At 48.6% G+C, this 18915-nt stretch overlaps 1 protein-coding gene across 3 annotated transcripts in view; it reads left to right on the plus strand.

The window, feature by feature from the left end:
- Als2 (Amyotrophic lateral sclerosis 2) overlaps positions 1-18915 on the plus strand; it is a 90089-nt gene that overhangs the window by 46369 nt on the left and 24805 nt on the right. For all 3 annotated transcript variants that reach the window (XM_068393982.1, XM_068393984.1, XM_068393983.1), the window contains exons 16-18: positions 8906-9111; positions 17652-17760; positions 18176-18334. In XM_068393982.1, the coding sequence (XP_068250083.1) occupies positions 8906-9111; positions 17652-17760; positions 18176-18334 (474 nt within the window). The remainder of the gene's footprint in view (positions 1-8905; positions 9112-17651; positions 17761-18175; positions 18335-18915) is intronic.

Consider the following 18915-nt stretch of genomic DNA (forward strand, 5'->3'; position numbering starts at 1 on the left):
ACTTACATCCTCTTCATCGCGAGTTCGCTTCGCAGTTTTTTTAAAGAAAGCATCGATAGATAATTGCTTCGTACGGCTTTTCAGAATGTTTCGAAAGTGCGTTAGGCAAACATCATCGAATTGAGAAACTACACGACAAACCTGCAATTTCTTTGGATGGTATTTGTCGATGAAGTCGACCACGTCTTGATATTTTCCTAACACCTCTTTTATTTGCGCTGAACCTAACACATGTTCTACCTCCTCGCTCTCTTCCTCGTCATCACTCATGTGCTCCGACATAGCATGGAGTTCCTTGAGCTCATCCGTCGTCAGTTCGTCGGGATGTTCGGCGACGAGTTCCGTAACGTCATCTGCGTTGACCTCCAGACCCATGGACTTGCCAAGGGAGACGATTTCCTCTACGGCTTCCGCTGCACCGACCACGGGATCAGGTTCGGGGTCAAAACCCTCGAAATCTCGGGGAGAAACTGCATCAGGCCACAGCTTCTTCCATGCAGAATTGAGGGTCCGTCGAGTTAATCCCACCCAAGCCTGATCAATGATCTTTAAGCAGTGCACGATATTGAAGTGGCCCCTCCAAAATTCACGCAAAGTTAAGTTGGTGCTTTGCGTGACATTAAAGCACTGCTTGAATAAGTGCTTGGTGTACAGCTTCTTAAAATTAGAGATGACTTGCTGGTCCATGGGCTGGAGGATAGAGGTGGTATTTGGTGGAAGATACAGCACCTTTATGAACTCTAATTCATCGAAGATATCATCTTCAAGGCCGGGGGGGGGGGGTGAGCGGGTGCATTGTCAAGGCATAGCAGGCACTTTAAAGGCAATTTCTGCTCATGAAGATACTTCTTCACAGAAGGACCGAAAACTTGGTTTACCCATTGCACAAAGAATTGCCTAGTGACCCAGGCCTTCGAGTTGGATCGCTAGAAAACATGAAGCTGATCCTTATCGACGTTGTGTGCTTTAAAGGCCCTAGGGTTCTCCGAATGGTAAACAAGCAAGGGCTTGACTTTAAAGTCCCCGCTAGCGTTGGCACATAGAGCAAGAGTCAACCGATCCTTCATTGGCTTATGCCCAGGCAATTTCTTCTCTTCAGCAGTGATGTAGGTTCGACTCGGCATCTTCTTCCAAAACAGCCCGGTTTCATCACAATTGAACACCTGCTGCTCTACGTAGCCTTCTTCCTTTACGATATTTTCGAATTTCTTAACAAAGTCAGCTGCAGCCTTTGTGTCCGCACTAGCAGCCTCTCCGTGGCGAACAACTGAATGAATCCCGGACCGTTTCTTAAATTTCTCGAACCAGCCACGAGATGCCTTGAAATCATCTGAGGAAGGCTCGGTTGAACTCTCCCCAGCATCACCCCCAGAGCTCTCCTCCTTCAAGTCCGTAAAGATGGCGTGCGCCTTCTCGCAGATAACGGTTTCGGTGATAGTGTCGCCAACGATCTCTCTATCCTTTCCACACTAGTAGAAGTCGTTCCATCTCTTCTATGATAGGGGTACGGCGTTTGGAAATTATAGTGATCCCCTTAGAAGGTTTCACTGCTTTAATAGCTTCCTTCTGTTTAAGGATTGTCGAGATCGTCGACATATTACGGCCATACTGTTTAGCAAGTTCACTCACGCGGATGCCACGCTCATGTTTTTCAATAATTTCCTGCTTAATTTCTATAGAAAGCATTTCCTTCTTCCTTTTCTCACCACTACCACTGGCAAAACTAAGCCTTTTTGGACCCATGATTTACGTAAATTATCGTTAATGGATGCACGTAAAAAATCACGATTAAATCACAGTTAATATCAGAACGCAAAGAGCACAACCGCAAGAAGCCGACGAGAACAGAGGACTGACCCAAGCCGCGCTAATTGAGCGTCTCTCCGAGGTCGATGTGCTGCCTTCTATCGGCGGAAATAAAAAACACTTCAGGCGCTATGAGCACCGACTACGCGTACGAGTATTGTTTACTTCGGGTGTCGAAAAAAACACTCGGGTGTAGAGTCGGAACGTGTTCGAATTGTACTTCGCGTGTCGAAAAATTCGGATACAACCGGTACGACGAAAATTGCTACTTCGTGTGTCGAAATAAAATTCGGGTGTAGAGCCAAAAATTTGCTCGAATTTTACTTCGGATGTTGGAAAATTCGGATGTAGATACGCTCGGATGTATAGGTTCCACTGTACGTTATTGCTTTATCTGTTCTTTTTATCATTACAACTCGCTTGTTTTTGAAAACCCTTGGAATTAATTGTGGATTACATTTGTTTTCCCATTTTCTGTTCATTTTAATCTTTAACGTATAACTTTCCCGGCGTTTGTATGTAACTACCGGGTAGGTATTTATGACATTTAATTTTACCGGTGGTTATATGTAACTACCGGGTGAGTGTGTTCAACATCTATTTTTAATCTCAACTCTTGCCCGGTGGTTTTTTCTTTTTGTGACCGCCGGGTAAGTATGTTTGAAAGTTTATTTTATTATGGAAATGTCAGTTTAATATTTTATAAAAATATTTTGTTACAGTTTATATAGCAAGTACTAGAGACGATTTTGCTTTCTCATTCAAGCCCGTGGCAGAAGAATAAGTTCTCTCACAATGGGCAGGACTAATTATGGTCTTTTGTGTAAGAGTTTAATAGTGCAAGTTTCAGTGCTAAATTAGGCATTGGATTCTTTCAGCACAGTGGACGTCGTTTTCCAAGCCTTAGACCTCTTCCAAGCTCCCCGGCCCATGGGAGAAGGAACGTCGATCGGCGAAAGGAAACGAGAGGCGTTAGCTCACGAGCAAACGCCCTCACGAGCGTTCCTGTTAACGTTCCCAAGAATGCTCGCCCTTGCCATGGGAAAGCAAAGAGCGTTGGACGTTAAGATTCTTACACTGCTTTTAGAGTTTCGCATTGCATCACTTTTGATTTTAATGACAATATTATAAGTCATAGATATTCGCTGATAATATCAATGCTTACAAACCATCATTGACTCGGTTTTTGTCCCAGAGCGCCAGTCGGCCTTATGAACCCTCTGGTCGGAACCGAACGCGCCGAGCAGCATAATGAATATCATTTTGCCTTAACGCTCGGCGCTAAGTCTTTCAAGACAGGACGAATGCAGCCTCGTCTTTCAGGGCGAATGCAGCCTCGTCTTTCAGGGCGAATGCAGCCTCGTCTTCCAGGGCGAATGCAGCCTCGTCTTTCAGGGCGAATGCTGCCTAGTCTTTCTGGACTAATGCAGCCTCGTCTTTCAGGTCGAATGCAGCCTCGTTTTTCAGGACGAATGCAGCCTCGTCTTTCAGGTCGAATGCAGCCTCGTCTTTCGGGGCGAGTGCAGCCTCGTCTTTCGGGGCGAGTGCAGCCTCGTCTTTCGGGGCGAGTGCAGCCTCGTCTTTCGGGGCGAGTGCAGCCTCGTCTTTCGGGGCGAGTGCAGCCTCGTCTTTCGGGGCGAGTGCAGCCTCGTCTTTCGGGGCGAGTGCAGCCTCGTCTTTCGGGGCGAGTGCAGCCTCGTCTTTCGGGGCGAGTGCAGCCTCGTCTTTCGGGGCGAGTGCAGCCTCGTCTTTCGGGGCGAGTGCAGCCTCGTCTTTCGGGGCGAGTGCAGCCTCGTCTTTCGGGGCGAGTGCAGCCTCGTCTTTCGGGGCGAGTGCAGCCTCGTCTTTCGGGGCGAGTGCAGCCTCGTCTTTCGGGGCGAGTGCAGCCTCGTCTTTCGGGGCGAGTGCAGCCTCGTCTTTCGGGGCGAGTGCAGCCTCGTCTTTCGGGGCGAGTGCAGCCTCGTCTTTCGGGGCGAGTGCAGCCTCGTCTTTCGGGGCGAGTGCAGCCTCGTCTTTCGGGGCGAGTGCAGCCTCGTCTTTCGGGGCGAGTGCAGCCTCGTCTTTCGGGGCGAGTGCAGCCTCGTCTTTCGGGGCGAGTGCAGCCTCGTCTTTCGGGGCGAGTGCAGCCTCGTCTTTCGGGGCGAGTGCAGCCTCGTCTTTCGGGGCGAGTGCAGCCTCGTCTTTCGGGGCGAGTGCAGCCTCGTCTTTCGGGGCGAGTGCAGCCTCGTCTTTCGGGGCGAGTGCAGCCTCGTCTTTCGGGGCGAGTGCAGCCTCGTCTTTCGGGGCGAGTGCAGCCTCGTCTTTCGGGGCGAGTGCAGCCTCGTCTTTCGGGGCGAGTGCAGCCTCGTCTTTCGGGGCGAGTGCAGCCTCGTCTTTCGGGGCGAGTGCAGCCTCGTCTTTCGGGGCGAGTGCAGCCTCGTCTTTCGGGGCGAGTGCAGCCTCGTCTTTCGGGGCGAGTGCAGCCTCGTCTTTCGGGGCGAGTGCAGCCTCGTCTTTCGGGGCGAGTGCAGCCTCGTCTTTCGGGGCGAGTGCAGCCTCGTCTTTCGGGGCGAGGGCAGCCTCGTCTTTCGGGACGAGGGCAGCCTCGTCTTTCGGGGCGAGGGCAGCCTCGTCTTTCGGGACGAGGGCAGCCTCGTCTTTCGGGACGAGGGCAGCCTCGTCTTTCGGGACGAGGGCAGCCTCGTCTTTCGGGACGAGGGCAGCCTCGTCTTTCGGGACGAGGGCAGCCTCGTCTTTCGGGACGAGGGCAGCCTCGTCTTTCGGGACGAGGGCAGCCTCGTCTTTCGGGACGAGGGCAGCCTCGTCTTTCGGGACGAGGGCAGCCTCGTCTTTCGGGACGAGGGCAGCCTCGTCTTTCGGGACGAGGGCAGCCTCGTCTTTCGGGACGTGGGCAGCCTCGTCTTTCGGGACGAGGGCAGCCTCGTCTTTCGGGACGAGGGCAGCCTCGTCTTTCGGGACGAGGGCAGCCTCGTCTTTCGGGACGAGGGCAGCCTCGTCTTTGAGGATGATAGGACGATCGCCGCCTTGTTCTTTCAGGGCGACGCCACGTCTTATAAGATCTTTGTCAAGGTTGACTTTAGTGATCACTTTTCTCCTGTTGAATTATTTGAGGTTAACAGAAGGAGAAGATCCAAAGTTCTGTTGCTCCATGTTCCCCACCCTCTGAGTTTTCACGTGGTCATTAATGGAGCTTTAAGAATATATTACTTTTTATTTCTTAAAACAGAAACCTTTGATGCCAGCTTCCTTATCAGATAGGCCAGGATAGCAAGGGTGGAGGTCTAGCCACGTTTAGGTCGAAGACCTTGTGGCAGCCCCACAGAGATTTTTTACGGCCCCCTTGGTGGTTTGCTGAGTCTCTTAAGGAATACAGGCAATGAGGCTGGATAATTTTGGAATCAGAGGTCATAATTAAGGTACGTTCTTCTCCCTTTTTCTTTCTCTCTTCTCCCTCAAGAGTTGGTCAAAGACAGGTTTTGGGGTCTTCATCAGCAAGAAATTTTCTGCATGCTTTTTTCTCTAACCGAACTAACAACAGTAGGAGCCAGACTTTGCTACTTCTGGCAAGCCTGGGAGAGGAGAGGAGCAGACCTTTGGTCTGTGTTTTTACTAAGGATGGATGCGAAATCTTTTTCCTAGTGAATCCTCCTTTGTTAGTTACTCCGATAAGACTTTTCTGCCTAACCGACTTTGCAACTTCAATGTCTCTCTTTTGGGAGAGGGAGTCTTTTGTCCGGTCCTGGACGTAAATGCTCTTTACGCCTTCGTTCAGAAGTCAAAGTTCTCCATGGAGACATCAAAATCTTTGGAGAAGAGGGGAGCAGACCTTTGGTCAGTACTTCTTCTGAAGGAGGATTACTTTTTCCTTTTATAGGGAAACCTCCTTTAGTTTCTAGCTACAACGATTCTCTCTCCCAGTTCTAGAGAGGAGTCTAAGTGGCAGGCTATGCAATCAAACTTTATCTGAGGTTTGTTTACAAGAAAGAACGGGTGTAGAATGGGTCAGTTTCGGGCCGTGTGTTTTGGTCTCAGCTCCGCCCCTCTTATGTTCACGTAACTTTTGCTTAATGTAGCAGAATACTGCATTCTAGAGAAATCAGAGTGTCCCTGTATCTGGATTTTTAGATAACGTTGAGCCTATCAAATAATTAGGTCTTCCTGTCAACAAGAAGAGTCTCTTCTGACACCAGGACGCTCAGCACCACGTCTTTTTAAAACGTTCAGCGTCTCGCTCTATCCTCTCGGCTCCACGTCTTACAGGCTCCATGTCTTACAGGACTTTTGGCACCATGTCTTACAGGACTATCGGCGCCACGTCTTACAGGACGATCGGCGCCTCGTCTTTCAGGACGCTCGACGTCGAAGTTCTAGCATGAGGCATGACTTTGAACATGAGAATCTAGGACTTCGTGATGACACTAGTCGAATCGTGCGTCGAGATCAAGGACGCCTTCGTTCTGATCTCTTGGATCTAGAAAGGAGGTTTGTTCTAGGGCAAGAAACATCGGGGCAAGCATGCTCAGCAGGAAAAGACTTGTTTTTCCCTCAGAATGGTCTGTCAGTCTCTGGATGTTGTGGGGCAGGCCTGTAACAGACCATTTTGCCTCCAAATGGAAGAAGAGGATCCCCCACTGCTGCTCCCTAGTCCCGGACGAGGAAGCTGTAGCAGTGGACTCCTTCTTGATGGATTGGACGGGGGTGGACATGTTTGCGTTGCCCCCGTTCGAGATCATCAATCTGGTCTTCAGGAAATTCGCTCTCCTCGATTCGGGGCGAATGATCCTAGCGGCTCCATTCTGGCCTGCTAGGGAATGGTTTTCGGAAGTGATGGGCATGTTGATGGACTTCCCAAGAAGACTTCGGCAAGTCCAGATCTTCTCAAACAGCCCCACTTTGAGAGGTATCATCTAACCCCCCTTACTCTCAACTGACTTCCTTCAGACTGACTAGAAGCTTGTCAGATCTCGAGGCTTTTCGGCACAAGCGACGAAATCTATCGCCAGAGCAAGGAGGATCTCTTCACAAAGAGTCTACCAATCTAGGTGGGAGACCTTTAGAGCTTGGTGCAGGCGGCACAAGTTTTCCTCATCCACTACCTCTCTGAGCCAGATTGCAGACTTCTTCTTGTACCTTAGACAGGATGCTAAAGCTGGCTGTATCTACCATCAATGGATACAGCAGTATGCTCTCGGCCGTCTTTAGGCATAGAGGCCTAGAGTTGTCCCAAAATAAAGATTTGCAGGACCTCATTGGGTCTTTTCAGACGACGTAATAGGTACTCTTAAACCTGGATGTGGTGTTTAAGTTTCTGTGCCCCAAGAAATTTGAACCTATCTCGCTAGCATCTCTTCGAGTTGTAACGAAGAAAACCCTCTTCCTTTTGACTCTAGCGAATGCCAAAAGGTCAGCAAAGTCCAGGCGATTGGGAAGAGGGTGAGTTTCAATTAGGATAGGGCAGTTTGTGCCTTAAGGTTCATCTTTCTCGTAAAGAGCGAGAACCCTTCGTAACCCTGTCCTACGACGTTTGATGTCATTAACCTCACGAACCTAGTGGGTCGAGAGAAGGAAAGACTCCTCTGCCCAGTTAGGTCCCTCAAAGTTTTTTTTTTTTGGCTCACACTATGAACGTGAGCTGTGCATCCAACTTGTTATGGTGTTCAGTGAAGATCCGCCAAAAACCCGTCTAAGAAGGCTTTGTCCTTTTTCCTGAGGGAGAAAATTAGGGAAGCCCACCTCTTATGTGAGGAGGAACACTTCGCCCTGTTGAAATTACGGGCTCACGAAGTGAGAGCCATTGCTACCTCTCTGGCATATCAGGAATATATGTAAGTTAGGCTATTCATGGATGCAATTTTCTGGAGGAGTAACTCTGTCTTCGCTTCTCATTAACTTAGAGAGGTGAGAGTAGACTTTGGCAAGTGCTTTACCTTGGGCCCATACATAGCTGCGGTTTCTGTCTTAGGCAAAGGAGTTAATAACCCCACTCAACCTTGGTTTATATGCATGTATGAGGGTTTGTGTTTTTATGATAGTCTGAGGAATTCGTCTTGTGGTGCGGTTCCCTCAGTCTAGATAGATAGTTTATGTCTATGTTGCAGGGTTAGGTGGTTAGTTTTAGTAAGGTTGCAGTTTGTATTATATGGGGCGAAGGTAGTTTCTGAAGTCTAGTCAAGTTGTTGGTCTTATCCCTTTGACAGACTCGATTGAGTTTTTTGCAGCTTTGCAGGCTTACCCCTGGATAACTCCTAAGGGAAAGCCACTCTAGAGGCTGTACCTTTGAAATCAGCTACCTTAGTAGGCAAGGAATCAAGGTGTTTTTATCTCCTACAACTCTTTTGTTGTTTCCCCAACGATGTTTACTGTCTGTTTCCCTCCTCCAAATGTGTGAATCAGCTATATATATATATAACTGCCAGGTAAGTACTATTCATAAAAATGGAGTTTTTATGATAAAACAAAGTTTTATGAATACTTACCTGGCAGTTATATATATATATTCGAAGGCCCACCCACCTCCCCTCAGGAGACAGGTCGGGCATAGATGAACTGAAGTCTTGGACACGGGAATGATTCCTTGGACCACCCTGTGACGGGTGTTCCCACCTACCTCCCAACCACCACAAGGCGGTTGCCTCGTTTTGAAAAATTCTGCCGATTTAGAGATATCAGCTATATATATATATATAACTGCCAGGTAAGTATTCATGAAACTTTGTTTTATCATAAAAACTCCATTTTCCAAAGTAGATTGAGCGTTGTATATTCTTTTGTTGAGAATTTTCTGTCATGCATAGTGTACTCTAGAATTTTCTTTTAGTGATAAGTAAAACAAGAAGCAAACTTCAAATGATTAAATACTTGAATTTTCCTTGGCTTTTTCTTTTCTTTTTTAGTATTTATCCTGTTCTAGAATTCTTAGAATTGAATAGAAAATTTTATTTTCAATACAATAATGTCTTATACAGTACAGTATACTTTTCTCTTGCATGAATTTAAATTTCAGAATTTTCAAAGAAATGTGGTAGGGCCCAGTATGCCTTATAATTTTTCAGCTTGGACATTTAATTTAGATTGATTTCAACATTATGTATTGTTACAGGGTTATGGCCTTATGATGTTTGAAGATAGGACCTACTACGAAGGAGAACTCGGTGCTGGTGGTACATTTGCTGGTAAGGGAACTTTGCGATATCCGAGCGGGGACTCCATAGAAGGTACGTTCTCTGGTAGCTGGGAAGACGGCATTAAAATCAACGGCATGTTGCACAAGGGTCTTGCACCGCCAGATGAGGAAAACATTCCAAAGTAAGTCCTTATTAACTTATGGTGCTTTTCACTGTATATTCCTTATTTTTGACTTCTTTTAAGATCTTTGTTAACTACTGTACTATACCAGTAGTCAAAACTGACCCTAAACCAAGCTCTCGCAGTCATAAACATAAGCTCATGCATTTTTCTAGTCAATATTTCTTCATAGCTAAAGAAGAGTTGTGTAAAATACAATGTGATGCTAATAATCAGTCTTAAAAGACCTTTGTTCCATAACTGGAATACAAACCGACGCTATTTAATAAGGGGTATTACTTTCGTTGAAGCTGTAATGACCAGCCATTAAAATTTAGCGAGGGTTAACTACCCATACTGATAGTTAGCGGGGGTAGGGGCGGGGTAGCTGGCAATAGCTCCTGCTCACACACTGGTTATTTAGCTCACTTTGCTTTTGGCTCGAATGGTTTACGGTCGTTGCCGTTCCTCATCCTTCGCCATTATAATTGGACTTCCATTAATTCTTTTGTGCTTTCTCGTTGTGTTAGTGTGTGTGTGTGTGTTGACTTCTGCGACCATGCGCATCTGCTCTGGATTTGATGGCCGGCCCTGCGGGACCTTCATGTCGGCCGTGGAAACCGATTGCCAGACCCTTTGTCCCACCTGCAGAGGTCAACGGTGTTATAGTGGTAATCAGTGTATGGAGTGTCGGAAGTGGTCTGCCTCCCAGTGGGAGAGGTTTGGGCAATGACGGAAGAATTCTAAGCGGGATATTTCTCCTTTGAAGGTTCTTTCGAAGGGGAAAAAAATCCAAGACCTCTTCTTCCGTCTCTTGACCTTCCTCAGAAACTCCTACTCATTCGGCCTCTTCCGAGAGACCGTCGGGTAGTAGCGCAGACCGTTTTAAATGTGACCAACTCCAGTCCTCAAGAGATGGTGTTGCTTCCCCTAGTGAAGCGGCCCTGCCTCTCCCCACGGATGAGGCATTGTCTATGTTTTCTGTTTTGCAGGTGTGGTAGTCCTTGGGGCTTCCAGGTCCACCCTCCAAGGAGTCCTTGCTGCAACTCATCCTTCGTGGTGCGAGTGTGCAGCTATAGTTGACTTCATAGGTGGATCCTCTTGCGCTCGTCGACGTTGTGGTGTCAGAGGCGTCTTCTGGGGCCGCTGCCGTCGCCCCTGCCCCTCCAGACTCTCCAGCTGTTACTGCAGACTTAGTTTCCCCCAGTTCCTGTTCATCCTCCGAGGGCAAAACTTAGTCCTATGTCTGCCTCTTCTCTCCAGAGGATTGCTGCTGCTCATGGTCAGCTTGCTGATCCAATGGCCCCTAGAGGGTGTCTCCGTCACAGAGCTCGCCCTCCGCTTCGCCTTAGAGGTTAACCTTCACCATTGGTGAAAAGGTGCCTCTTCGGCTCTTCAGCCTTGTCATTGCAGTCGTCCCCTACAGAGGAGTCCATTCAGTCGTCTCCTGGCCCTGTCCTTCGTCCGTTCCTGGACCTTCTTCCGATGATGCTGCTGCTTGTCCTCGGACTTCGGTCCTGGACTCTTCTGTGGATCGTTCGTGATCTCCATCGGTGGATGTTCCCCCTTCCAAAAGGTATATCCCGGTTTCTGATCATTCTACCTGCTGACCTGCCGTTGCTATTCCTGTCTCTGGTACAGCCTCTTGAGGCCCTGCGTAAGCGTGCATCTGCGTGCCAATACTCTACAGTGCGCCAGCGCCCTGCAGTGCACCAATGCGCCAGCTCCCTGCAGTGCACCAACGCGCCAGCTCCCTGCAGTGCACCAACGTGCCAGCTCCCTGCAGTGCACCAACGCGCCAGCTCCCTGCAGTGCACCAACGCGCCAGCTCCCTGCAGTGCACCAACGCGCCAGCTCCCTGCAGTGCACCAACGCGCCAGCTCCCTGCAGTGCACCAACGCGCCAGCTCCCTGCAGTGCACCAACGCGCCAGCTCCCTGCAGTGCACCAACGCGCCAGCTCCCTGCAGTGCACCAACGCGCCAGCTCCCTGCAGTGCACCAACGCGCCAGCTCCCTGCAGTGCACCAACGCGCCAGCTCCCTGCAGTGCACCAACGCGCCAGCTCCCTGCAGTGCACCAACGCGCCAGCGCCCTGCAGTGCACCAACGCGCCAGCGCCCTGCAGTGCACCAACGCGCCAGCGCCTTGCAGTGCACCAATGCTCACCGACATCTTGTCAGCGCCAGCCTACTCCTTAACGCATTCCAGAGCGCCCACGCTCTCCAGCTTGCCATCGCTCAACAACGATTCGGCGTTGGCCTTACTTACATCCTTCTCCTGCGCCTCCTCAGCGCCCTCCAATGCCCCATATTGCTGGCGTTCTCCACCGCAGCCTTGCCGTTACAGGGAACAATGTTTGCTAGCTCGCCAGTGCTCACCAGCCAACCTACGCTCACCAGCGCAACTGCGCTCGCCAGCTCGAGCTCGTCAGCGCTCCCCGATGCAACAGCACTCACCAAAACCACAGCGTGCTCCTGCGCAACCTTGGTCTCCGGCTCGCCAACGTTCTCCTAGGCACAAGTGGCAGTGCTCTCCTGCCCGCCAGCGCTCCACTGCACATCAGCGTTCTCCAATGCCAAAGCTTTAACTAGCTCTTCAGCAACCTCCTGCTCACTGGCGCTCTCCAGTAACCTACTGCGCGCCAGTGCTCTCCTGCGTGCCACTGCTCTCCTGCGCGCCAGCGCTCTCCTGCGCATTCTAAGGAGACTGCGCAACACCCTGCACAGCATCTTACTGAGCGCCAACACTCTCCTGTGCGCCCGTGCTCTTCTGCACATTCCAGGGAGACTGCGCAACACCCTGCGCAGCACCATACTGCGTGCCAACGTTCTCCGGCGCGGCAGCGCTCTCCTGCGCGCTTGCACTCGCAGATCCAGTGCTCCCAAATGTAGCAGTGCTTGCCAATGCACCAGCACTCGCCTGAGCACTCGCGCCGTGTCCATGAGCCAATTCTCCAGGCAGGTAAAGGAACATCGTAATGATAGGTCACCATCGCCTCGTTCCTCTCCCCGCAAACGTTTTTCAGCAAAGGGGAACAGGCCTCTACAGAAGGGTTCAAGATCTCGAAGCTGCCTTCCTCTAAGGGGGACCTACCTATAGCGGAGACACCTCACAGGGAACCCTCGGTCCCAATCCCTTCTGAGGATCTGTCTGACAGTGCATCAGTCAGTCAGTAGCCGTGGTTCAGTGCTAAGGTCAGAGCAGTGGGGCAAGCCTTCAAACCCTCTTTGTCTGGCCGCTCGTTGGAGCATCTTATAGCTCCAGCAGACCTTCTGCAAGGAGCCACGGCTTCTTCTCCCCTGAAGAGGAAGAAAGGAGTCTCAGACGCGGTCACTTCCCCGAGGGTAAAGCTGACTCCTATGAGACCATCGAGGCCCGCTCCTCCTGCATCTTCCTCCGGATACTCTAATACCTCATCTCTGCCGAGGGAGTCGCGTGAGGAAAGAACTTCCTCCCTTCTTCCACCTTCGGAGGAAATTTCCCCTCGCGCGGAGAGTTCTCCACCACTGATTGAAGTCAGGAGGGACATGACATCTTGCCCTTCGATGCTGGAGTCCTACCTCCTTCCCCGGAAGGAATCCAAGGACTCCAAGACTCTTCCGAAGTCCTCTTCAAAGACTTCGAACCCCACAGAGACAGCTAGTCACTCAAGGGATGTTCGCGACCCACCCCAAGAAGAGCTCTCGGGGATGGAAAAAAGAGGAGGAGAGCAGAAAATATCGGAACATGCATTCTAGCAGGTTCTGCTCTCATAAGGGTTATCAATGGGTTTACTGACCCAGAGATACCCCCATGAGATGGCAAAGACTCAGTCTTAGATTGTGTCTTTGGCACTCAGAAACCCTCAAAGACCAGTGCAGCCTTGCCCTGGTCTCAGGGGCTGAAGTGTCCCAGGGCTAAGATCGCCCTACAGCTCTCCGAACACGTCCCACCTCCTCGTGTCCAAGAGAGGAGGTATTTTGAGATCTTGGACGAGCCTTGTCCAGCTCTTCCTCTCCATCACTCCTTGGTAGAGCTCACCAAGGGAATGTCTGTAGAAAGACTCTCCAACCGACAGGTCTTTTTCTCGGCAACCGAGATCCTTAACCAGAAGAAGGTCACAAAGTACGCCATGCAGGCTACTTCTTGGCTTGATGTCTGGTTAGAGACCTTGGGAATCTTGGTACGGACTGAGGATTTCTCCAAGGAACGTACCAAGAAAGCAATGGAGACTTTCCTGCTTTCAGGCACTCGCACGATCGAGTTTCTTGCTCACCAAATTTCAAACTTGTGGGCGAATACCATCCTGAAACGTAGCGATGCGGTGTCCGAGAGATTCCACCAACAAGTCCCAAATGCTGATATCGCTAGGCTCAGATATTCCTCTCTAGAGGGATCCCATCTATTTGAGCCTAAGGACATGGAACATGCAGCTGAGAGATGGAGGAAATCCCATCAGGACTCCCAACTCCTTAGAGCTTTGACATCCAAGCTCTATAAACCACCCACTCCGCAGCAGTCCCGTTCAGCCTAGACCACGACGAACATGACAGCAGCGAAGACCACGGTGTCTGAGAAGCCCTTTCCTGCCAAGGACAGTAAAGGCACTAAGTCCTCCAGGGGAGGAAAACATCCTAGAGGGAGCGGCCAAGGCTGCAAATGCTAGGATAAGCACTCCCCCTGCTTGTCCACCAGTAGGGGGATGCCTAGAAGGATGCTCAGACTGGTGGAAGCAACTCGTGGCCGATCCCTGGACAATCTCTGTGATTCGTCTGGGGAATTGCGTCCCGTTCATGACATTTCTCCTTCCCCTGACTAGGAATCCAGTGAGTCAAGGGGCTGGCCCTCCGGGCAGAAGTCCAGCCCCTGTTGAAGAAGGGCGCTCTCCAGGAGGACCTTGATGGGTCTCCAGGCTTCTTTAGTCGACTGTTTCTTGTGAGAAAGGCGTCTATAGGCTGGAGATCAGTCATCGACCTCTCAGCTCTGAACAAGTTTGTCAAATAAACTCCGTTCAGCATGGAGACGGCAGACACGGTCAGACTAGCGGTAGGACCACAGGACTTCATGTGCACACTTGACCTAAAGGACGCGTACTTCCAGATCCCAATCCATCCGTCTTCAAGGAAATACTTGATTCAGCCTAGACAACAGGAAATACCAGTTCAAGGTGCTTTGCTTCAGTCTTTCCACAGCACCTCAAGCCTTCACCGGAGTGTTTGTCCTAGTGTCATCTTGGGCACACAGGATTGGCATGCGTCTTCTTCGTTATTTGGACGACTGGCTAATCCTAGCAGACTCTGTGTCAACCCTTCTTCAACATCGAGACAAACTTCTGAGGTTTGGCCAAGATCTGGGGATCATGGTAAACCTCGAGAAGTCCTCCCTGCTTCCTACGCAGAGACTGGTATACTTAGGCATGATTATAGACATCAATCTCCTTAAAGCCTTCCCATCGGGCAACAGAATATCAAAGCTGAGAAAGGGCGCAAGATCCTTTCTCAGACGAGAACTTCCAGCCCAGACGTGGTTACATCTTCTCGGTCACCTTTCATCGCTGGCCCATCTAATTCCCGACGGTCGCCTCAGGATTAGATCCCTCCAGTAGAAACGCAAGTCCCAGTGAAATCAGGCTCGCTATTCCCCGGACATTCGGATCCCTATGGGATCAGCAGAACAGACGGACCTCGAATGGTGGATGGCAGACCGGAACCTACGAAAGGGAGTGCGTCTTCTCGTCCTCCCCAGATTTGATGCTGTTCTCAGACGCTTCAAAAAAAGTGTGGAGGAGCCCGCGTGCTGCACCACACAACCTCAGGCCTCTGGTCAAAGTCAGAAGTACCTCCACATAAATCTCCTAGAGATGAAGGTCATCTTTCTGGCCCTTCAACAGCTCCAACAGTTCCTGGCAGGCCACTCAGTGGTGGTGATGAGTAACAACACGGCAGTAGTGGCTTACATCAACAAGCAAGGAGGTTCTTTTTCGCAGCCCCTATCCCATCTAGCAGTAGAGATGCTGAGATGGGCTGAAATTCACTCGTTACCACTATCTTCACGCTTCATTCCGGGTAAAAGGAATGTGCTCGCCGACAACCTGAGCAGAGCATCTCAGATAGTGAGTACCGAGTGTTCTTTGGATAATCTAGTAGCTAACAAAGTCCTGACTTTGTGGGGTTCTTCGACAGTGGATCTCTTCGTAATGGCCCTGAACTTCAGGCTCCCGTTGTACTGCTCCCCAGTCCCATACCCCAAAGCTCTCTGGCAAGATGCATTCCAACAACAGTGGGACAACTTCGACGTTTACGCCTTTCCCCCATTCTGTCTGATAAGGAGGTCACTCAACAAAGCCAGAATATCGGTCAACCTTTCTATGACCCTCGTAGCTCCCCTATGGCATCACGCGGAATGGTTTCCAGACCTTCTGCAACTCCTGACGGAGACTCCAAAAGAACTCCATCCACGACACAATCTACTCAAACAATCACATGCCAACATATTCCACAAAGCCATGGCTTTGCTATGACTTCAAGCCTGGAGACTATCCAGCATCTTCTCTCTCAGAGGATTTTCACAACAAGTTGCAAGCAGGATGTGTGGATACCTGTGAAAGTCATCAGCAGCAGTCTACCATGCAAAGTCGAAGGTTTTCTGCGGTCGGTGTCGTGGAAGGAGTATCTCTCCTCTCGATGCCACTATTCCAGCAATAGCGGAGTTCCTTGTATATTTGCGTGAAGAAATGCTCCTGTCAGTCTCGGTGGTAAAAGGCTATTGCTCAGCCTTAAGACTAAATGAAATGGACATTACTTCATTGCTAGAACTTTCCTTACTCATACTGAGCTATGAACTTACCTGTCCTCAGTCTAAAGTGAGACCTCCCCCATGGAACGTGGTTCGAGTTCTCAGGTCTCTAAAGAGACTTCCCTATGAACCATTACGCCAGGCAACAGATCGCCCCCTAACTTGGAAGATGGTGTCCCTTCTAGCTTTGGCTTCGTCCAAGCAAGTCGGTGAACTTCATGATCTCTCTTATGACATCGTCTATTCTAGGTGATGGGGAGAGGTAACGTTCAGCTTCGTCCCTGAGTTTATTGCTTAGACTCAGAACCTAGGAGTAGCTGATCCTCGATTCGACTCCTCCTGGATTTCGAGTCTTCGTTCTGTAACAGATGACCCAGACCATCTCTTGCTACGCCCAGTAAGGAGTTTGAGGCTGTACCTTAAGAGAACAGCCGCAGCCCATCCTCGTGTACCTGCACTCTTTGTCAGCACAGGAAGGACCAAAAGGAGGGTCACCAAGAACACAATCTCAGCATGGATTTGCAAGGTCATAGATCATGTGCTGAATCAAGACCCTCCTCATTCACGTCGCCCCAGAGCTCATGATGTCAGGGGGGTAGCTACGTATTCAAGAGGAACTACTGTACTCAGTGACACAGGTTCTTCAGGCTGTGGTGTGGAAATGACAAACTACTTTCACAGCCCACTACCTGCAAGGTGTGACCCACAGCAAGCTTGATACGTTTTCTATTGGCCCTGTGGTGGCTGCAGAACAGCTGGTATGATACCTCAAGCTTCTTCTTGGACAAGTAGCAGAAGGTTGAGGGCACTGTTACCGGTTTTAGTCTGCGTGAATGAAGAAGTTTGACTGGGTTTTGTTTTTTTCTTCATCCTCTCCCTCTCTTTGGGGGGAAAGCAGCATCCTGCGTTCTCTGCATAAGCCGACCTCAAACCACTGCAGGTAAACCATGCTCCCTTGTGTACATAGTATTAAGCTAATACTGTTGCGTCTACATACCCTGGTGAGGTGGTATTGGGAAAGTCTTGCTTACAACAGTTTTTCCTACAAAAAGACTCTGAATAACTTTTACCTGGATGGTCACACTTCTAAATATCTCAACAAACAGCTTGCGTAGGCCGCGGACCTTGCTGTAGCAAGGTTTTAGCTAGGTGCAGGGACTCCTTATTTTGGGCACAGATATACTCAGATAAGGAGCCCCTGGGTAAATCCAAAAAGCCAGATTGGCTGGGACGTCCACCCTTCCTAATGGGTGCGTCACCTCTAAATAAATAGGGTAGGTTTGTATTCCAGTTACAAAATAAATGACAAATTTGTAGATAATTTGTATTTTTCCTAAAAATACAAACCTTTAGCAATTTATGCAAACTTACCCGCCAGCTCTATCCCCCTTGAAGTCCTACCTCCAAGCAACGTGAGCTAAATCACCGGTGTGTGAGCAGGAGCGGTAGCAAGCTACCCCTCCTACCCCTGCTTATTAGCGGAATGGGTAGTTAACCCTCGTTAGATTTTAATGGTTCGTCATTTCAGCTTCGCCGAAAGTAATGCCCCGAAATAAATAGCTAAAGGTTTGTATCGTTAGGGAAAATACAAATTATCTATGAATTTGTCATAATTGGAAGTGTGATATACTGAAATATATATTATTTTTTTTTTTTCAATAGAAAACAAGCAAATATCTGTCTAATGTAGTTTTACAAAGGTAAATATCATTTGGGGGCATGAGGTTCAGTTTTACAATTTCCATGTCACAGTGTGGTCTTTATGTTTCATTCAACGTCTTTTTACAGATCTTTCGGAAAATTTAGCGTCGGCGCCTCACAGAAGTGGGAATGCATCCTGCAAGAATGTCGGGACAAACTGGGAATCACCTCTACTCCAGAGGTTAGCACAAGTAAGGTATGTGACAAGTATTACTCTCATCCAGACAAGTGTATCAATTTTTTACTTATTTCCCATTCAGCCTAAACACTCTTGTCCATTTGCCCTCTGATGTATCGTTTCATTCATGACCATTCTCCATAATCATCTGGGCCATCCAGTTAGTTGACTGTGTTTGACTGAAGTTACAGTCTTCTTTAAGTTCTAATTTTCTTGAAGATGAAGACTTGAAACTTCTGGGAATTCAACAAGCTCATGCTTAGAGTGGTTGATGATCTAAGAGAACTTAACTCTTGTCTTTAACTTTTGTAACATACATTACTCCATTAATAAGTTGAGGGTTATTCTAATTTCAAGATCATACCTAAAGCTCAAATTTCTTATAGGAATGGCACATATCAGAGTAATTTACTTAGAAAATACTTGTTTTCAGATTTGGAACAATCTGGCTACTCAACTCGATGCCGAGAAGCAACTTGCATCGAGACAAGGTGGCACGACAGATTTCCTGGACGGGATTGATCGCATACCTGAGTTGAGAGATGAGTTGAGCTACCAGCATTTCATGGACATCCATTTGTATTTGGGCAAGGTGAAGATCCCTCTGTTTTATGTTTATCTGTTCTTTTCTGTGTTTTCTCCACTTTGTTGGCCAAGTTATTTGACTGGGTTGGTTTAGTTTCCACTCCCTGAACAAATCCCTCTAGCCAGTTTCCACTCCCTGAATGAATCCTTCTAGCCTAAGCATTGCATTTGTATAACACAATGGCCGGGTTGATGATACAACATTGATAGTTGAAGACTAAAGTGATGTCAGAATTCATATTTGAAAAAGAACTATTGATGCTACTTAGATGAAACAGATTTAACAAGGCAGACTTGTACATGGAATAATTTATGTATGTTTTTTTTTTTTTTTTTGCTAATTGTATAAAAAGTACAAAAGATAAACGTTTAGAATTGTTCGTCTATAATGGCTATGAAATTTTTGAAAGTGTGTCTACATTAATATTGAGTGAGTTGTTCTTTTGTTATTTAAAATAACTATAGAAATGAGATTATAGTACCATTGTAAATTTTATTTGTTATTAACAAGATATAAAAGTTGATCAAAATTCTTCTCATGTCGGAAGAAAAAAGGTAAAAATTATTGCAAGTACTAGTGAATGATAA

The sequence above is a fragment of the Palaemon carinicauda genome, chromosome 19 (assembly GCF_036898095.1).
Source record: "Palaemon carinicauda isolate YSFRI2023 chromosome 19, ASM3689809v2, whole genome shotgun sequence".
NCBI lineage: Eukaryota > Metazoa > Arthropoda > Malacostraca > Decapoda > Palaemonidae > Palaemon > Palaemon carinicauda.